The sequence below is a fragment of the Scomber scombrus genome, chromosome 11, assembly GCF_963691925.1.
Source record: "Scomber scombrus chromosome 11, fScoSco1.1, whole genome shotgun sequence".
In the NCBI taxonomy this organism is placed as follows: Eukaryota; Metazoa; Chordata; class Actinopteri; order Scombriformes; family Scombridae; genus Scomber; species Scomber scombrus.
Genome location: NC_084980.1, coordinates 13202174 through 13220586, shown reverse-complemented (window position 1 = coordinate 13220586; position 18413 = coordinate 13202174). Strand labels below are relative to the sequence as shown.

The window sequence follows — 18413 nt, the reverse complement described above, 5'->3', positions numbered from 1 at the left end:
ATCTCAGTGAACAGATGCCAGAGAATAGTAAGTTGTATAATATTGGACCCTTCATAGTTTCTATCTGCTCAAACTTCTTGTAGGTGATTTAGAATGAATAAAGTATTCATACATTAAATAGCTGAGCAAAAAAGAAGTATTAAGTCTTGTACTGGTATTTTAATGGCTGGCTATTTCACAGCTAATTGAAAGGGATGTTTTGAAAATATATTTGCTTTCACGCAATCTTCACATTAATTCCTTATTTTATTTATTAGATGTTTGTCTCAATCTGTATTGGACACAAAAGTCTAGGACATTTTTCACAACTGTGGCTTTTTTTTCTGAGCAGGAGGCCTCTCAGCTCCCGTTCTGCAGCTCACACAGGCGACGTCAACAGTTATTTTTGTTGAGTGGTCTCAAGTAGATGCTGCATCCCATTACAGTGTGGTTATCAGGCTGCAGGGCAGCTCCAACAAGTCTCAGGAGTTAACAGTGTATGGAGAAAGCGTCATTCTCACTGACTTGATCCCCAGCTCCACCTACTGTTTCTCTGTGCTGGCCAGGAACGCAGCCACAAGTGGACCGGAGTCTGAGCCTTTGTGCGTGCAAACAGGACAGGGACTCCAACAATAGAAAAACACTCACGTAGACTGAGAGACGTCTACACAACACTCCCGACTAAAATGTGATGGTCTTTCTGTCAATGTTTGACAAATCTTTTTCCCTGTTTTACATGAAGCACAATAGTTTTAGAGTTGATAGATTATGGGAATTTGTGTGGGATGCACTGACATTTACATTTCTATTAGTTTACCATAAGCTGCAACAGCTGACACATAAACAGAGGGAATTCCTGTATCTTACACCGTTTAGTGATTTAAAGGGTACTCAGACCAGGCTGTAATGGTTCCCTTTATTCTGTGCTTGTGTAAAAGTCTTTCATTGAGGTACATGTTTTGTCTATTGTTGGTTGAGGTTATATATTTTATATCTGGGGCTTTGTTCCTCCTGCTTTTTATATTTTTTTCACTTTTTGTAAATTATATATTAGTAATCTCAAAAGGTAATATATCAGGAAGTGTTTTACATGTAATATCTGAATGTATATTTAATATGGTAAATGTTTCAAAACTACATTCTAATAAAACTGTCAAAAATATTGTTTGCATTCAGCTTTTGAATCTCCAGGAAATTGATATTTTTCCATTTCTATAGTTGTGTGACACTTGCACGCACTACTATTAAAACAAGAACACGCATTGTTCGTAAAAGTGTTTTATTAGAAAACAAAATGCAACAGAGCAATAACCCAAACACAGCACAAGCAGGGCTCAGTGTGTGTAGTAAAAATTACCCTTTGCAGATGGCCCATGAGGGGATTAAAACATTCTCAGGTTGTCTACACATGGTCATGGACATAATTGCTTTGTGCTGGCTAGAGTCGTAATCGCTGCTGTGCTCAAATTTGAACTTCAACTGTTTGATGCTGGCTCTTCAAGTGTAACTAATCACAATATAGCTTAAACCTGTAAAACTGGAATATTAGCCAAATTCTTAAAAAAGTTTCGTCGGCTTATGTACAGCCTGAACATAACAGTTCTTTTCTAGAGATTACAAAAATTTTAGAAAACAAATCGGTGTTGAGCTCAGCGTGACTGCCCAACCCAGCAATGAATGCAACTCAGACCACTTTTCATGTGTAGACAGCCTCTGAAACATTATATACAAACCCACATCTTTCAGGGGCAAAAGAATGAACCGTAGAAAATTAAAATGCCATTTTTTTCCACTTTTCAAATAAGTGAAGACTAACTGGGTTTACCGGGGGAGTGAAAAAGGCAGGAAAACATAAACGTAAAGCAACATTACATCGGCCAAAGACGACGATTCCAGATGTCCGATGTGCTAACGTTCATTCTCTGTAGCACAAAACAGACTAGACAACTGGGTAGAAAAAAAAAGAAGAAAAACACAGGAGTAGAAGTAATATTTCTCCAAGGTGACATTTACTCAGTGCTCTGACTCCTTCTGCGTTCGCTATGTTTACTATGATCGTTACTGGACTCTCGCTGATGATGGCTCCTGTCTTTGCTACCACTACGTTTGTGGGAACGCTGTTCTCCGTCTCTATCCCTGTCCTTCTCTTTGCTGTGGGTGCGCTCCCTCTTCTTGCTCTTCTCCTCCGCCCCACTTTTGTGCCTCTTCTCCCTGCTTCGACTCCGACTCGACCGTTTTGCCTTCCTCTCCTCTCTGTGCCTCTCCCTGTCGTCTTTATGCTTCCTGTCATCAGTTTCTCCCCTGTTCTTTTTATCCCTAGACCGCTCCCTCTCAGTGCCACGGTCTTTGTGGTGATCCCTGTCCTTCCTCTTGCTCCTGTCATCTCCTCCTTCCCTCTCTTTGTCTTTACGTTCGCTCCTTCGGTCCCGGCTGCTGCTGCGGCTTCTTCTACGTTCTCGTCTGTCTTGGTTTCTGTCTGTGCTTCGGGATCGTCGCTTCTCCCTGTCTCCTCTGTCCCCTCTTTCCCTATCTCGGTCCCTGCCCTCCCTGCCATCCCTGCCATCCCTGCCCTCCCTCTCCTTCCTCTGCCGGTCGCGCTCCCTCTCCAGCTCGCGGTCAAAGCTTGGACCATGGCGTTCTCGATCGCGGTGCCGGCTCCTGCTCCTTGACCGTTTAGGAGATCGCTTGGGGCTCGGTGTCCGTCTGGGGGTCCTGGAGAGAACAGTACCATTAGTTTTAACAACTAAGACAGTAAAACCAAAGCAAACAACTGACTACTGACACTAAAGTCAACCATATCTTATTTTCAGAGGCTGCATCGTCACACTTATGAGTGAGACATTCATTTCAATTTGTCATTTACACCTTTATGAAAAGACCTGTAGCTGAAGTCGCACTGAGTTATGTTGGCAAATTCACTCACAGAGTTCTGAGAAAAAGTGCAAACATGCAGAACAACTAACCAAACTGGTGTGTTAAGGCTTTAAAACCAATAATAATATTTACAACTTTAATTGTATAAATGATGTGTGTATAATACAGGAACGTAAAATGAATTTTAAAAATGTGTTGAAGCAAAGACACTGATGGGGCCAGGGAAGCTTTTCTAAAGAAACAACAGTCAACACAAAAAGTGTTGTTATTTAATTATTTAATGTGTCACCTGGAGCGGCGGCGTTCCCCTTGCTTCGCAGGCTCTGTAGAGTCGCCCTCTTCTTCCTGCGTTTCCTTCTGAGCGACCTTACGAGGCCTAGCCTTCATCTGCTGGTCAATGATCTTCTGCACAGGCACTGGGATACGGGGGAACAGAGTGGAGAACCACTCCAGTTTGGTCAAGAAGGAGCGCAGCATCTCTCCGACGGTCATCACGCAGCCGCCTCCTGCCTTCACGTCGAGCTCCTAGAATCAAACAGTGGGAAACAGCCACAGATACTCAATTAGCACACACAGGCAAGGCACAGGTAAATCTGATTGCTTTTTCATCAATCTTGCCTCAAATCAAAAAGCAGTTTGTGATGACCAAGTACTGAACCTTCACCTCTGTTCATCTAGCTTAATCTCTCATATCAATCAAATGTACCTGGCTTTACTTTTAATTCACAATAGAGGAAACGAAAAAGTATAAATATCACAAAATGTTTTCCTCATGTAAACTGTCTAGCAGTTCATGGCGTCTGTATTTACAAAGTGAGTTTTGATAGTCAGGGTTATTTATATTTCCTCTTTCCTTCACATCATCAGTTTAAAAGAGCGACTTTAAAAAGTATGCCCTTTACAGACTGCACATGAAGGGAAGTGAGAGGAGTATCTGAAAACAATGACACATCCTCATTGTGCTGAGGGGACAAAGAGAGAGAAGCCTTGGCTTCCTTGTCCACTCTCCCTTCAGCACAATGAACTCTTAAAAGACCATCAGAGGATAAAAATCACCCCCAGTGTAAACACAGATTAGAGCCGGTAGGTAAGTGCACACCAGTTGAATAATTGTCAACTTTAGAGTGTAGAGAACAGCCGCTTTGCACTCACACACGCAAACCAACAGTGCTGAGATACAATTTCCAATTCACCTGCTGCACAATGGGCATCTAAAGAAAAAAACAGGGTAAATTAACCAGTTGGGTACGATTATATATGATCAATTCAAATATAATGCAACAGAACAATAAAGGAGGCCTGGTTGCACACCTGAAATCAAATTATATTGTAATAGCAAGAGATGAATGCAGTATTTGTGTGTGTGTGTGTATCTGTGTGGATGCTCCAATTGCCATTTATAGCAAATTTAGTTTTGTGCAACAAGTCCTGTTAAAATCTTGTCAAAAACAGAGGGCATGCCTTAATATAACATTTGACTAAAAGATGAACTCAGCATCATATATGGTACTTACCCTGATAAAAATCAGCAGAACAGCAGTGAGCAAGTTAGTAACCTAGCTACTCAGGTTTAGAGGACAAAACTGGGGACAATTAAGCCAAATGAAGGCAAAGGTGAAAAATCAGCCATGAGCATCACAGGATGAGGGGAGGGGGCAGGGGGGCATACAGTTTTTAGTGTGTGTTGTGTGACTGTTGTGTGTTTAATGAAGAGAAAAAACAATAAATTATTACCCGAAGTGACATACCTCCTCATCATCCAGGAAGCCGTCATACCATTCTATTAAATCTGCTGGCGGCTGAGTGTATCTGAAGACAGAGACCACAATATGAGCATTACACACAAACACTCATGCTATCAAATGACTGATCATGTAGAGAATTGACTTTAAAATCATATATTTGCTGCCTTAAGAACAAAACATTTTTTCTAAAACTGGCAGTCAGACTAAGCTGACATATCTTTATCAGCAGTGCACCCAGAATATTTTTTACATATTCCACAAAATGGATCTTACCGTATGTACATGAAGCCAAGTGCTCTGATGTATGGAGAGTCTGTGTGAGTGATCAGACCCATCAGCTGTTTGCGAGTCAGCTTGAGAGTAAACAGTTTGTATAGAAGACAGAAAGCTGTTGACACAATTCCACCAGTCCCAACTCCACGTACCTAGAAAGGACGAAAATATGTTTATTAAGCAAATCAAAGCAAATTTTTCACAGCTAACTTTATTATTATGGCTGACCCTTTGACTAAATCGCTGAAGTACAAAAACTCATGTCCCAAAGAATCGTGTGAATTTGCCCTGCTTGTACGTCATATCCAATGTTTTCCAAAGACTGTTAAGGAAGATGGAGAGGGATTAGGGTGGTGGTGGTGATGGTGGGGAGATGGGGAATATAAAAATCACGTACTTCTCACTTACCCCTCCGCACATTCCAGTCTGGCCTGCAGTCTTTCTGCTTCCCTTTTCCCAAGGCTCAGCGTGAGTAACCTGCATGCAATGAGAGAATGATGTTAAAAGTTTATATACACACAGACTGCAAACACCCAATCTGAGCTGGTGTTATGCACGGCACTCAACAATTATCTCCCCGATAACGAACAGAGGCTTCACACTATCCAGAACAGTTAATAATCCACAAGAGAGGGCAAGAGTCCATCAGGCACAGAAACATGGCAAAAATGTAGAGGTATACATCCAACGTTTACAAGAGTTGATTGATAAGTACAATTTTTGGCGCCAAAAAGAATGAATCAGACTTGTTCTGGTGTCCTGGACAAAGAATTGTCACAGAAATGGTAGGTGATGTTGGATTTGACCCTGGAGAGAATATGTAGACAAAACAGGCTGTCGAAACAGATCAAAGACCAGATTTCAGAGCGGAGTGGAGCCAGAGTTTTGTGTGAATTGATGCACACATGCAAACAAGTTTACTCCGTTCAGACAAAGGGTGCATCCAGTGAGAACAGACTATCACTGGAAGCTATAGATCTCCCAAGCAGCAACACTCGGGTACAGGTAAGACAATTCAACTGCTCACGGTTTTGCGAGCTTTATGATTCGGCAAACCAACAATCATAGGTGCGGATGACAGTAGCTAGGGGTTGGGATGTGTTCTCCTTCAGGACCACAACGGACAACTACGGCTGGTTGCCTTCTGTTCTCGCACCAGACAGAAACTGAAATGAGAAAAGGTATCTGAACAGCCTGGAAAGCTTCACTATTGACAAAGATCACAAGCCCATGGTTCCACTCCTCAGTGTTAAGGACATTGATGCCACTTCGCTGTCAATGATTTCATTTTGAGAATGATGAAATTCACCACACCAGCTGAATATGTCCCTGCTTGTAGTAGCAAACACACTCTCATGACACCCTTCTGTAGCGCTACACCTGGAGACAATTCAACTGTCAGGTGACATATTGGCCCAAGAGGAAGCCATACAGACAGCATGGCTGATTCAGTCCACATCTGTTACAGAGCACACACATGATGACCTGAAGCTACAGATGGTGATGCATTGTGTGATAAATAGTTGGCCGAAGTATGCATCCAAAGTGACAGACAGTATCTAGACATTTGGTACAGTGACAGATTCTCTCACAACATGTTGTAAAACGCATCTCTACAGCGAGGTCAGAGATAGTGGAACGACTGTACGATGGTCACATGAGTATAGTGGAGTGCCATAAGAGTGCCAAATTACCTTGTGATAGTTGATTACTTATCCAGAGATATCATGCTTGCCTACTTACCAGACACAACAGATGCCACAGTGAGGTCTCGCCTCAGCACCATCTTTGCAAGGTGAGGTTGCCCCACTATCGTGGTAACCAGTAATGGGCCACACTTTGCAAAGGCTTCTAACTTTCACCACTTAATGACACAACACAGACACCAGTTGCTGTCACCACATCAAGACATACAGTGATTGAAAAGACATCTCACTTAAAAGACTTTGTATTTAGTTAATAGATTGCTATGGCAGAATCATCCTCAGCATCTATATGGGCAACCAGCAGTCTACCCTTAATTTAAAATGTTCACAATGAAAAAAGCCAATATTATCGTTTAGTCCTGTTTGATGTCATGATAAACAAGTTTATTAGTTTAGCATTTCTTTTCATTTAATTTATTATGCTATATACATATTTAGTACGCTAAAGGGAGTGAAAGTATAATTTGACGAGTCTAGTAAATAATTAGGACTAGTTAAGGTGCGCTGTGATTAGAGACTCAAGTGTAGTCTGCACACGGTGAGCAGAGCAGCAGACTACACAGTAGCAGTAATGTATGGATGATCCCAACATGGCTCCTATGTGGAGCCACTCGCACAAACTGGTCATTAAACATTACAACTCTAATATGAGCTTATCTTACAAGCTGGCGGGTAAACCTTTTATTAATAACACTGCACTATTAATATACGTGGGCCATTATATTACACTTAAAAAATAAACACTATACTATGTGTCTTATTATTCGACGGCCGCAGCACATTGCTAACACAGTAGCTACCGCTAGGTTGGCTGAGCAGCGGTTATCTAACTAGCATGCGGATTAGCATGTGCTAACGTTACCTTGAAATAGATTTCGTCCACAACTTCGTGGTAGGTCTTTAGTTCATAAAGCTGAACTTTGAAATACGGCGAAGACAGCACATTGGTGAGAATCATTGGGTTGAGGTTCATAGTCTTTTCGTTGCCCCACAGGGGCAGTGTATTTCCATGTTTCCCTGCTGCAGGCTTGCTAACGGCCTGTGTTGGTTGCTGGTTTCCGACGTTGGCCATGATGGCTGGATCCGACGTCGCTGAGCTCAGTGTACAATTAGCGTTTTTCTGATTACAGATCCATCAGTCGTATACAGTCAGTTGTCGATCGTTAACAATTTCGTCCGTGAAGTTGTTGCTGATTTGTGGTTAAATTGATGATAACAACTTCCCGCCGTCGTTGTATCTAAAGTGCAGCTGCGAGGTGGAACCGGATTTGTAACGTCTGTTGTGCAGGAGATACGGCAGCGTCTGTTTTTCAAAATAAAAACATGTGTGATTGTTTTTAATTGTATTTGACTGTGCAAACTGACATATCTAAGGCCTGTTTACAAATAACATGTAGTTATCATAAAGTTACATTTTGGTGCATTGAAAAACGCCCGCATTTATAGTCTTTTGGTTTATGCTTTTCATAGCGATGTACTCGGTAGACGTTCATTTTGAAATATTGCTTTAGCCTAAACCGGAAATTCTATTTTCAAATTTATTTCAGTGTGCTCTGGTGTGGATGCTCGCCTACATTGTATCAATGGGTCTTCAATTGCCCCATCAGATTAAACCATATCTCTCTCAGGGGTGTCTCAGAAATATAACAAGTAAATAACAAAGTTACTTGTAGGAGTTGACACTGTATCTGTACAAAGATTTTAATTTTTGTATTATTCTAAATATGAAAATAAAATTATTTTAAAATTCTGCTCATCTCTTTTTGACCAGGAAAAAGAAAAAAAACAGCTGGTATTTCAATTTAATCTTTTGTATTTTAAAAAGAAAATCAAATAACCACTCGTTTTTTAGTTTTTCAATAAAGAAAAAAAATGGAATGACCAAAAGATTCACGGACCATACAAGGACCCAATAGGGGCCTAAATTATTCTTCCACAATATCGATTATTAATTTCAATGTCCAATTTCCTCTTTCGGTTTCATTCTTATAATGCTCTGATTATCCTGAGTAATAAAAGATAAAAAATAGTTTATTTGCCATTTTGGCAATTATAATTTTCTATTTCCCTTTTATTTCAATTCTGTGTATAATTATCCTCCTTACACCTTTTACAAAAAGGTCTGGTGAAATGCACCACTAAAAGTTGTAACGAGTTATACAGAGTGCACATTTTTTTTAATTTACAGATTTGACCTTAAATATAACATTAACATTCAACATCTTAAAGATAACACATGAATCTTAAAAACACCATAGCCTTTATACTGCTGACTCGCACTAAATAATAGCTTCCAAGTGGGTATAAAATATATTTCAAATATACATTTTACCGAGTTTTGCACCTTTACAAAATGTTGTTAAAAATAAATTCATTGCTCTCACTTTTTAGACAACTGACATACACACACAGTCACACAACTAGATATAATACTAAAGGAACCAAATATAAAAACTCAATGGTGATCATGTTATATTTTCAATACAATGAACCTCCCTCACAACCAGGTGAGGAGGTGATTCAGTGAAGACGGGCTTGTGATATTAGCTAAGAGGTTGTAACCTGCAGTTCCACAGTCACAAGTTTCTATTCTTCTACGTAAATAAATGAGACTGCAAGGAACAGACGCAGTCCCCCCTCCACCCACTTATTCCATTAAGAAAATAGGACTTGTGGTGGTCTGTGATTTTCACATCACATAACATCTTGCTCACAAAGTCCTCAGTGACATCCATATTAATTAGCAGTTTTGAAGAGGACAACACCTTGATAGTTCGTGACATTATCTTTTCTATACTCAGTCAGTTTAAGAGAAACACTTTCACATTCTTCATCACCACCCACTTACACTACTGGTACCAGTATAATGGTTAAACAAAATGTAACTGGACCAGAAAAAAAAAACATGCTGAAGACTTTTACATATTTTTTTAAATAACAAAAAACATGAGAAACATATACACACAAATTCTGCAAGGAGGGGTGAACAGAATATGGTAGATTTACCGCTCTAACCACTTGTCTTACAGTTCTCTTAGAGCAGAAGAAGACAAACAGAAATGTCAACACAACTATTGTTTCAGCCACCAAAATGTTCCGACAATTTGGCCTTCAACTCCACTTCTTGAACACTAGAGGGCTCTCCCGGTCTACAGATGCTGTAGGTAACGTGCAGCGGGATTGCGTAAGAGAAATGAATTCTCCTGTAGTGAGGAGGGAGCAGTTTCTGATGCTGCCTCAACTCCGCTGCTTCGTCTTGTGTCCCCTGCATCAGTGTAATACGGCACCCTTTATGACAGGCACATGCTTCCCAAAGCCTAGCGCTTGATCACCACCTGCTCAAAGGCTCCAGCTGCAACCCTGAAAGAGAATGCCACAATAGAAATGAGGGTGGTTTATCTGATCTGACTGGTGCGTACTTTGACGTGTATCTTAACATGATTTTTTACACAGTAGAAACAAACATGATGACAAATCATTGTGTTAATACAAACACTCCTTATTAGAATCCCAATTTTACATACTTGTAATGAATATGTATTTGCAGTAAATGCCTGGTGTCTGGCACCCACAATCCACAGTTACATAATCACACCCACCTTGTGTGCTGGCTTCCCAAGGTTGTACTCCCACCAGGACCTACAAACAACCGGAGACCCTCCTCTGCAGAAACAGACACAATAGAAATTAAAGCCGCAAGCGGCGATGGTGGGCCCTCGCTCACCCATGCCACCGCGGGGCCTGAGGCATGGCGGGGCTGTGGTGTGAAGCAGAAAGTGAGAAAAAACCTGGAAGGAGGCCAAAAATGCAATGTCTCGTTCATCCAGTAGGGGGCAGTCACAGGTAGTTACACATATGGTCTGGTGTGTTCAGGGCGGCCACTCATCAGTCATGTGAAGTTTGGAGTGAATTGGACAAAGCATGAAGGAGTTATGAGCAGTTAATGGTTCATCCGCCAGGGGTCAGTCACCAAAGGTGGTGTGGTGTGTTCAGGGGCGGCCCCTCATCACTCATGTGAAGTTTGGAGTGAATTGGACAAAGCATGAGGGAGTTATGAGCAGTTAATGGTTCATCCACCAGGGGGCAGTCAGCACATGTGGTGTGGTGTGTTCAGGGGCGGCCCCTCATCACTCATGTGAAGTTTGGAGTGAATCGGACAAAGCAAGAGGGAGTTATGAGCATTTGATGGTTCATCCACCAGGGGGCAGTAATGGGATGCATGCAGGTGTGTTCAGGGTCAGTCCCTCATCACACATGTGAAGTTTCGTGGAAATGGGACAAAGCATGAGGGAGTTATGAGCAGTTGATGGTTCATCCACCAGGGGGCAGTAATGGGATGCATGCAGGTGTGTTCAGGGTCAGTCCCTCATCACACATGTGAAGTTTCGTGGAAATCGGACAATGTTGATGCAAAAAATGGCACTTCCTGTTTCCACTAGGGGGCGACATGAGCGACACCCCTATCAGATGGAAGAGGTCTCCACCCTGGACCTGTGTATCAATTTTCATGATGATACGTGTTCAATAAAGCCATCAAAAAGCCAAACGTATTTTCATGGCGAGGAATTGATGGTAGCCATGCCCCCACAGGGACGCCATTACTCGTAGCTTCACAGTGTTCATAATGTAGCTTCACCAACTTTTGGCGGGAAAAATCAAAACCAAAATGGCCGACTTCCTGTTGGGTTGAGGTCATGAGGTCAAGAGGCTTTTTTGCATATGTGGGTATAATACATATGTGTACCGAATTTTGTGAGCATAGGACAAAGTTAGCAAAATTCCCTATGGGCATTTTTGGACTTTGTAGGGGGCGCTATTCCGCCATTCTGCGTCGACCATGTGCGACCACCCAAAAATATCGAATTTCGGATGAGGCCGGACATCCGTGCAAAAGTATAAGCATTTTCGCATTTGGGAAAGGGGCGAAATTGGGGCACGAAATGTCGGAATAATAATAATAATAATAATAATAATAATAATAAACATTACAATTTCAATAGGGCTTTCGCCAGGCGACTTGCAGTCACCGCTCGGGCCCTAATAAACATTACAATTTCAATAGGGCTTTCGCCAGGCGACTTGCAGTCGCCGCTCGGGCCCTAATAATAAACATTACAATTTCAATAGGGCTTTCGCCAGGCGACTTGCAGTCGCCGCTCGGGCCCTAATAAGAAAACTGTCAATCATTGTGCACAGTCAGACTTTAAAAATCACTCTGATAATAAATGTCAATTGATTGGGGGACTTTAGAAGTGGGTGAGACAGCTAACAAGAAGGCATATACAATTGTGATTGTTACATACTCTGAAGAACATCTGTGGAGGGACTTGATAGCTAAGGGTGCATTTCCACACCATAAATGTATCCAGCCTCAGTCTCATTAATGATGTAAGAGAAAGTCCTCTTCATTACGTCTTTTAGATTAAGGGTGGGGATTTGACACGTGGCAGTGACCACTAGGTACTTTTCATCGCTGTCTTTGTGCTATTCATAGAAAATGATATCGTTTACACCTCTGTAATCGCTCATCAAATACGTTTAGATTGACATGGTCCAAAATGTGGACATACAATTCATGATTTGCCATTATGAACATTTCATTCTCATTCAACATTTCAAGGGAGTGCTTGACACACTGCATAGTTGTATTGCGACACCTCAGTGTAATTTGATCCTATCAGCCAGATAGTAGGCAACTTTCCGAGCCAACCCTCATAACTCCATTAATTTATGGATTACATGTACACACCCTCTGCACTGGAGTCCAAGAAGCCACTGCTGAAATCCTGGCTCTGTAGGATTTTCTCAATTATGTCATCAGCATCCACCCTGGTGGCATCCACTCTTTTCAACTGATTCTCCATTGAGTTCTGCTTCACTGGATGTCTAATAAAGAATAAGAAACAAGGTGGAATATTAAAAAAAATATACTTCATAGGATAAGACACAAGATAATTTAATTATATTTGTAGTGAAACATCTCAGTCTGAGTCATTGGTTGACAGATGTGACAAGGAACTCACTGTCTTCACGTGCTTTAAGCTTTATTGCAGTGTTTTAGTTTCTGTGGTCATTATCAAGTAAAGCAGATTTTCTATCATAGCCAGTTCTGACAAATAAACGCAGAATAACAAATGAATAGTCAAATAGTAATCTTATTAATAGTCAACATAAATGTTGCAAGTTTACACAAACTGATGATCCAAAACCATTAATTTTAGTTCCTGTTGTACTTCCCATACAATTCAGCAGCAATTCCAACTGCTTATCCATGACACATGAGTAACATGCATGTGTGAGCAATGTACTGTTTTGGTTTCAGTCTTTGTCACTCAGGCACACGGTGGATGAAAAGTGTGAAAAAGTTTTTTTTAAATTTAATATTTCAAAATTTTCAAGTGATCTAAATGAGAGACTCAAAGTTTGAGAACAGGCAAAATGGGATACAATTGCAGGTGTGACTTTACCCAGGTGACTATGTGTATTACCTTGGAACCTTGGCGGGGGTCGAGGGGTGTTCAGGTGCATGATGGAAGTTTGCAGAGATCAGGGGACTGGACCTGCTCTCCTTCTCTCCTCTCTCTGCCTGCTGCTCACTGGGTTCCATGATGCTACCGATGCCTGTGGAGGCAGAACCTCCTGATGCGCTCCTCCGATGGCTTAGATCTGTTAAACTGGAGTGATTTGAGCTGTAACCTGCAGGACAGTAGGAAAAGGTTAAAGTTCTGATTTGTGTAACAAGTGTGGAGGTAATGTTTAATGTTCAAAGGGCATAAAAATGCATCTGTGTGTTTGGTACCTGAGATTTTTGACTGCTGACTCGCATAGCTGGACGTCCTTTTGTGACCATATGCTACCAGGTCCTCTGGGACTGATACCGAATGTCCAGGAGTTCCTAAATGAAAAAAAGTGTAAGCAACTCAGCAACACAATATGCAAAACATTAAAAACATTCATGAACATTTACAAGAACAAAATGTATTCATATCTAAAACTGCTACTCAGAGGCAGTGATGGATCTCCAAGGTACTACCCTAAAAGATTCACTTCATTCTGCTTTTTATTTTAAAATTTTGACCAAATATTTCCTTTTCTCAAGAACTGAGGAATTACAGTCATTTCAACTACGTAGTCTATTTGCACATACCAGTGATTGAATGGGATATGTCTTTGTCCCCTCCCTTCCTCTCCTCGAGCAGACACTCTGATTCAGCCTGTGGGATTCCCAGAGTCATGGCTGTAGATGGGGGACTGCAGGGAACACAGGAAGTACATTAACTTGGAAGCAGGGTGGTGCCTTAAGTATCAAACGTTTCTGGAGAAGAGCACCTTTGAAGTGATTTATCAACACTGTTTGTTTACATACACACACAAATGGTGACTCCCAGTGGTGAGATACAAGAACACACATAGACAGACAGCAATACATGACCTAACCCTGGGACTGTCAAATGTTTCTATAAACAAAAATCACCCAATTCATTCTTAAGATACTATATTTCTTGTAAAAACCTTATCCAGATTGTTTGATATTTAAGCTGGATAGTGTGTAAAGACATGCTGGTTTGTCCAAGTGCTCAGACAGTAAATTCCATTTATTTTGAATGCAAACTGAATTTTATTTATGCATACCTGTGCAGTAACTACTCTACCTTCATTGTTGAATACGTGACATTTGCTGCATGTTGCAATTCATGTGTTGTGCTTCTCAGTCAAAAGTTGGTGTGAATAAGTCTGTTGTTGCACTAAGATGACTTTCACTTTTGTTTCAGACAATGCATGCCATTGAGGTCAAGGTGATTCTTATTGCTGCTCCTCAAGAGACTCATTCATTCAAATTTACAATTAAAAATATTATTTTACTTTCAATTTACATGTCAACATACTGTAATATGTATGCAAATTGCAGATATTTAAACACATCAACAAGCAAACAATGAAAAGTCAATTGTCATTTTTTTTCAAATTCACTGGCAAATATTAGTTGTTGGTGGATAAGTAAATCATCTATTCATCTATTTATGTCAAATGTTACTTATTTTCTGCTGCGATGATGTTGTAAACACAGGAATGAGAGGAGCACAGCAAAGATTGACAGACAGTAATTTAAAAAAAGAAAGAAAAAGAGCGTCATCTTTCCGCTGAGCTCCACACACTATGAGTAACACTGCGTGGTATGAATCACTACGCTATCCTTGAATTCAAACTTTACACATCTCCTACGCAGCAGCATGTGTTTTATTACACTGTGAGGGAGTCGGAAACATGACAGAATAAAGAGAATGACTTGCGTTAGTTGAAGAAAGTTGACTGTTTGCACATGGCGCAGCCTTTACCAGGAGTGTATTAGTAAATGGTATCCTGATAAACTGGTCTACACACCAACTCTTTCCTGAATAAATAACATCTTTGTTGAACTGATCAGATCAGTTATTGCTCATGACAGGTTGATTAATGTCTGGGTGAGGTGTATATGAGCGCACACAGATAAGAGTGTTGTAAGATCTCAGCAGCAACATTACATGTCGAACTCAGTGTTTGTCTGTGATATCAGAGTGCGCTTCAGTTTGGTGACAGACAGGATGTCCTCTGTGGTTACATCTTGCTTCATGCAGACATTTGTGTACATACTTTTTAACTACGACTATAACATGAGGTTAAGGTAAGTGCTTACGTTTTAAAACAGGGGTCTCCAGACATAAGTTGTGTGGTGATGACAACCTGTAACAGACAAGAAGAATACTTTCAGTTTTAGGCTATCAAACAACTTGACCTGTCAAGCAGAAAAAGGCCTGTGTCGTGTGGTTTCAAAGGAATCCTGTTAATAAAGGTTTACAATAAGATTTTGAGAACTGTGCCCGAAGAACATTCTGCATACTTTAAATTTACTCTCATGGCTCAGGCAATGTATGCTGTAGATAACAGGCTGAGACATGTCTTCCACAAACTGTGAGGAAATCCAACTTTTCCATCCATGCAATACATCCATTTTAACTAAATAGAAGAGTGTTTGCTCTAGTGACCATTTTTGTAAGAATACGTTTATCTATGCTAAAATGTGGTATGGACTCCTAACCTTGAGAATTGAGTTGTCCTGTCTGGTGTTCTTGGTGTCATATCCTTCTAGGAGGCACCTTCTTGTAGTGCTGCCAGACCCAGCAAACTCAGACAGGTTTAAGTCAGCAAAACCCAGCTGCAAAGGATCAGAGTAGATCAACCAGTGTGAGTTTAAATTGTTTTTTATTACATCCTAAGAGAATATAAGACATAATATGCAAAGAAACACACTATGTCTAAGATGAAACTTTCAATACTTGAGAAATCATATAACCTAATTCTTTCACTCATCATAGTTATTGGTTAACATAGCAGAGGTTCTGATTTACAAGGTTTTCAATCAGTAACCAGAGCCGGAAATTGGCAATATAAACATTCTTTGTAAATAGAATATTGCCTAACAGAGAAGTCCTCTAAGGGCACTTGGTTAAACAGCTATCACACATATTTTGTGATAAGACTGTTCTAATAGATCCCTCATACTTGAGCCTTTATGTTTACAACACTCACTGCAGTCTACAGAAGAGAAAGAAAACAAGTATTACCTTTGCAAACGTTTTTCCGCCTTTCAATTCCTGAAATGACAAAAAAAAAGTGAATTTGCGTTTACCTGTTTTATTACCACTTAACACACTACTTTAATTTACAAAATCTGTGACTCCTAGCATTTTCTACAAATGACTTGGCTGCTGCGCTGTGGTTACAAATTAACAGTGCTTTTGATTTTGTGCACATAAACATTTTCTTAGCACATGCAAGTTTCACTCAGGTTCTTGGACTCATTACTGTAGTGTCAACAAAGCAGAACTTGGCTGCAAAAAAAACAAAACACAATGTTCTGTACCTTGCGCACAGACACCCGGCACACACAAGGGTCTAGTACACCTGTCCCAGCATTGGCACTCATCTTGCACATGAAGGAAAATCTCTTCTTCCAGTGTACACAGTTCGCTTGGACCGGTTCACTAGGAGAAAAGCACACTTGATAACATTACCCCATACAAAAACTGAAACACACAGGCATACTGAATGCTGAAAGAGCAGTTTTGCACATTTCTAATTTAAATCTAACATGTAGAAGAATATTGCAACTTATATTCTTTAATTTATTCTGTAAACAAGCTTATGATGTTCTTCAAGGCTATGAGCTATATCCTACAAAATTATACTAGATTATGTATTCATGTATTCATTCATCTGTTGTCAGATCTCAAATGAGTGTAACACTTTAGTCCGATCTCTGACATTAAGAGTTCTGGATCTGTTTGAAGACAGTCCTGTGATATTGGGTTATATTAAAAATGAACTGTTGATCACTAGAAGCAACAATACGGAGGTTTAATGTTTTAATCACAGGAATGGAAACGTTTCATATTTTCCTTGACATATCACTTTCTAACATTATTATTGCATTATTCCTAAAATGACATTAACATATATTTTTAGGAAACCACCTCAAGGTATTTTCATACACTACATAACTTTACATCATGAACAAGACTGTCAGTATGCTTTTATATGGAAGAAAGAAGTTGGCTGTGGTAAGAGCAGATTAAATTTAAAAATACAGTGTTTACATGACAGTTTTTGGGGGCAGACAGTTACAATGGCAGCAAGTAATGAGGGCGCACGGCTGACATGACTGTGTCCGTTTTTTCCAGTGACTCATTTAAGTGCTACCAACAGTTATAACCATGGACTCGATAGATCAAACCGTTGTTTTCCTTTGAAATTGAAGGAAATTCTGTTTTGTTTGTCGAAGTTGTTATTAAACAGGACAGATAAATATATAAAACATAACCATAGCCTACTATAAAATGAAGAACTGGAGAGAGCCACCATCAAAGTATATTTACTATTAAAATATCTCCAAATAATAATAATAAAAAAATGTTGACTGACATAAGCAATTCAATCCAGTCAAATCTAAGTTAACGTAAATTGCAGTACTTGTTGCTTAGCAACTGCTCTGATCAACTATCGTACTGGTTAAAAAAATAATGATTTCCATCGATAAGCACAATACTAGCTATTTTAATGAACCTGTTACTTTCACCAGCTCTAAAAATCACACTAAAACACAGCCTCGTGTGTTAGACTGTGCTTGCACACAGCAACAAGTCGTCAAACTGTTGTAAAGGTGAGTTAATATAACATAACATTACTGTTAAGGGTAAACACTAATGTTAGTTAGCTTCTAGCGAACTACGTTAATGTGGTGTATATAAATAACGTTAGTTAGCAAGCTTTACATATTTACTACACAACAGACAACAAATGCTTAACAGGTGTCTAAAGAAAACTGAAGAGGGCAAACTTGTTCAGAACAAGTTTCACTTAAATTTAACATGAGCTTGTTTGAGCAACCATTGAACTGCTGCTTCTATAAATAGCAAAACTTCTTACCGAGAAGACTCAACTGCAAAGCCTCCATCTATGAGTCTGACTTTACAGAATATAACTCCGTTGACGAAGGGAACTGATGATAATTCCTCCAACACGAATTCAACTTTGAATTTGAATCTCTTCTTTTTCATAAGAATGAAGGACATGGTGTGTCCTCAAACGTGTATGAGCGGGACACCACAAGTCCTGAGTTACAGTGGACAGACAGCTGAAGACTGTCTCTGCGCTGCAGTCAACGGTACTGTTCACCGCTACTCTCTCAGCTGTTGCTGGTGGCGGCTGCTTTGCTCCTGGCTGCAGCAGAAACGAATCAAAGTTCAAATCTCCTCCTTCCCACCCACTGAAAAACATAAGGCATGACGCGAGGAAATTC

The 18413-nt window shown here is 40.2% G+C and overlaps 2 protein-coding genes across 3 annotated transcripts; both read right to left on the bottom strand.

The window, feature by feature from the left end:
* Positions 1-1247: 1247 nt before the first annotated feature.
* Positions 1248-7962, bottom strand: prpf38b (pre-mRNA processing factor 38B). Its single transcript, XM_062429300.1, has 6 exons — positions 7440-7962; positions 5280-5348; positions 4872-5023; positions 4602-4662; positions 3143-3378; positions 1248-2691 (listed from the first exon to the last, which is right to left on the bottom strand). The coding sequence occupies exons 1-6, from the start codon at positions 7647-7649 to the stop codon at positions 1989-1991; spliced, it is 1431 nt and encodes a 476-aa protein (XP_062285284.1). The 5' UTR covers positions 7650-7962; the 3' UTR covers positions 1248-1988.
* A 718-nt stretch (positions 7963-8680) lies between these two features.
* Positions 8681-18320, bottom strand: LOC133990980 (EEIG family member 2-like). 2 transcript variants are annotated; one of them, XR_009926974.1, is made up of 11 exons: positions 18041-18320; positions 16479-16599; positions 16180-16209; positions 15654-15770; positions 15252-15298; positions 13725-13828; positions 13377-13472; positions 13066-13273; positions 12327-12463; positions 10177-11255; positions 8681-9937 (listed from the first exon to the last, which is right to left on the bottom strand). XR_009926974.1 is itself a non-coding variant. In XM_062429423.1 (11 exons), exons 1-11 carry the CDS (start codon positions 18184-18186, stop codon positions 9895-9897), a joined length of 1113 nt encoding a protein of 370 aa, XP_062285407.1. In that variant the 5' UTR covers positions 18187-18320; the 3' UTR covers positions 8681-9894. The 2 variants fall into 2 exon arrangements, 1 of the variants encoding a protein (XP_062285407.1); XM_062429423.1 differs by having other exon boundaries at positions 10177-10240.
* Between the last annotated feature and the right edge of the window lie 93 nt (positions 18321-18413).

What these genes read in the sequence shown, in the direction of transcription:
- prpf38b (XM_062429300.1), bottom strand. Translation starts at nt 7,649, where the DNA reads ATGGCCAACGTCGGAAACCAGCAACCAACACAGGCCGTTAGCAAGCCT. An exon ending in TGGACGAAATCTATTTCAAG is followed by an intron (nt 5,349 to 7,439) that starts GTAACGTTAGCA and finishes CATTGCATGCAG; the next exon opens with GTTACTCACGCTGAGCCTTG. An exon ending in GGGGAACGCCGCCGCTCCAG is followed by an intron (nt 2,692 to 3,142) that starts GTGACACATTAA and finishes TGTTCTCTCCAG; the next exon opens with GACCCCCAGACGGACACCGA.
- LOC133990980 (XM_062429423.1), bottom strand. Translation starts at nt 18,186, where the DNA reads ATGTCCTTCATTCTTATGAAAAAGAAGAGATTCAAATTCAAAGTTGAA. An exon ending in AGGACAACTCAATTCTCAAG is followed by an intron (nt 15,299 to 15,653) that starts GTTAGGAGTCCA and finishes TGTCTGTTACAG; the next exon opens with GTTGTCATCACCACACAACT. An exon ending in TCAGCAGTCAAAAATCTCAG is followed by an intron (nt 13,274 to 13,376) that starts GTACCAAACACA and finishes ACTGTCCTGCAG; the next exon opens with GTTACAGCTCAAATCACTCC.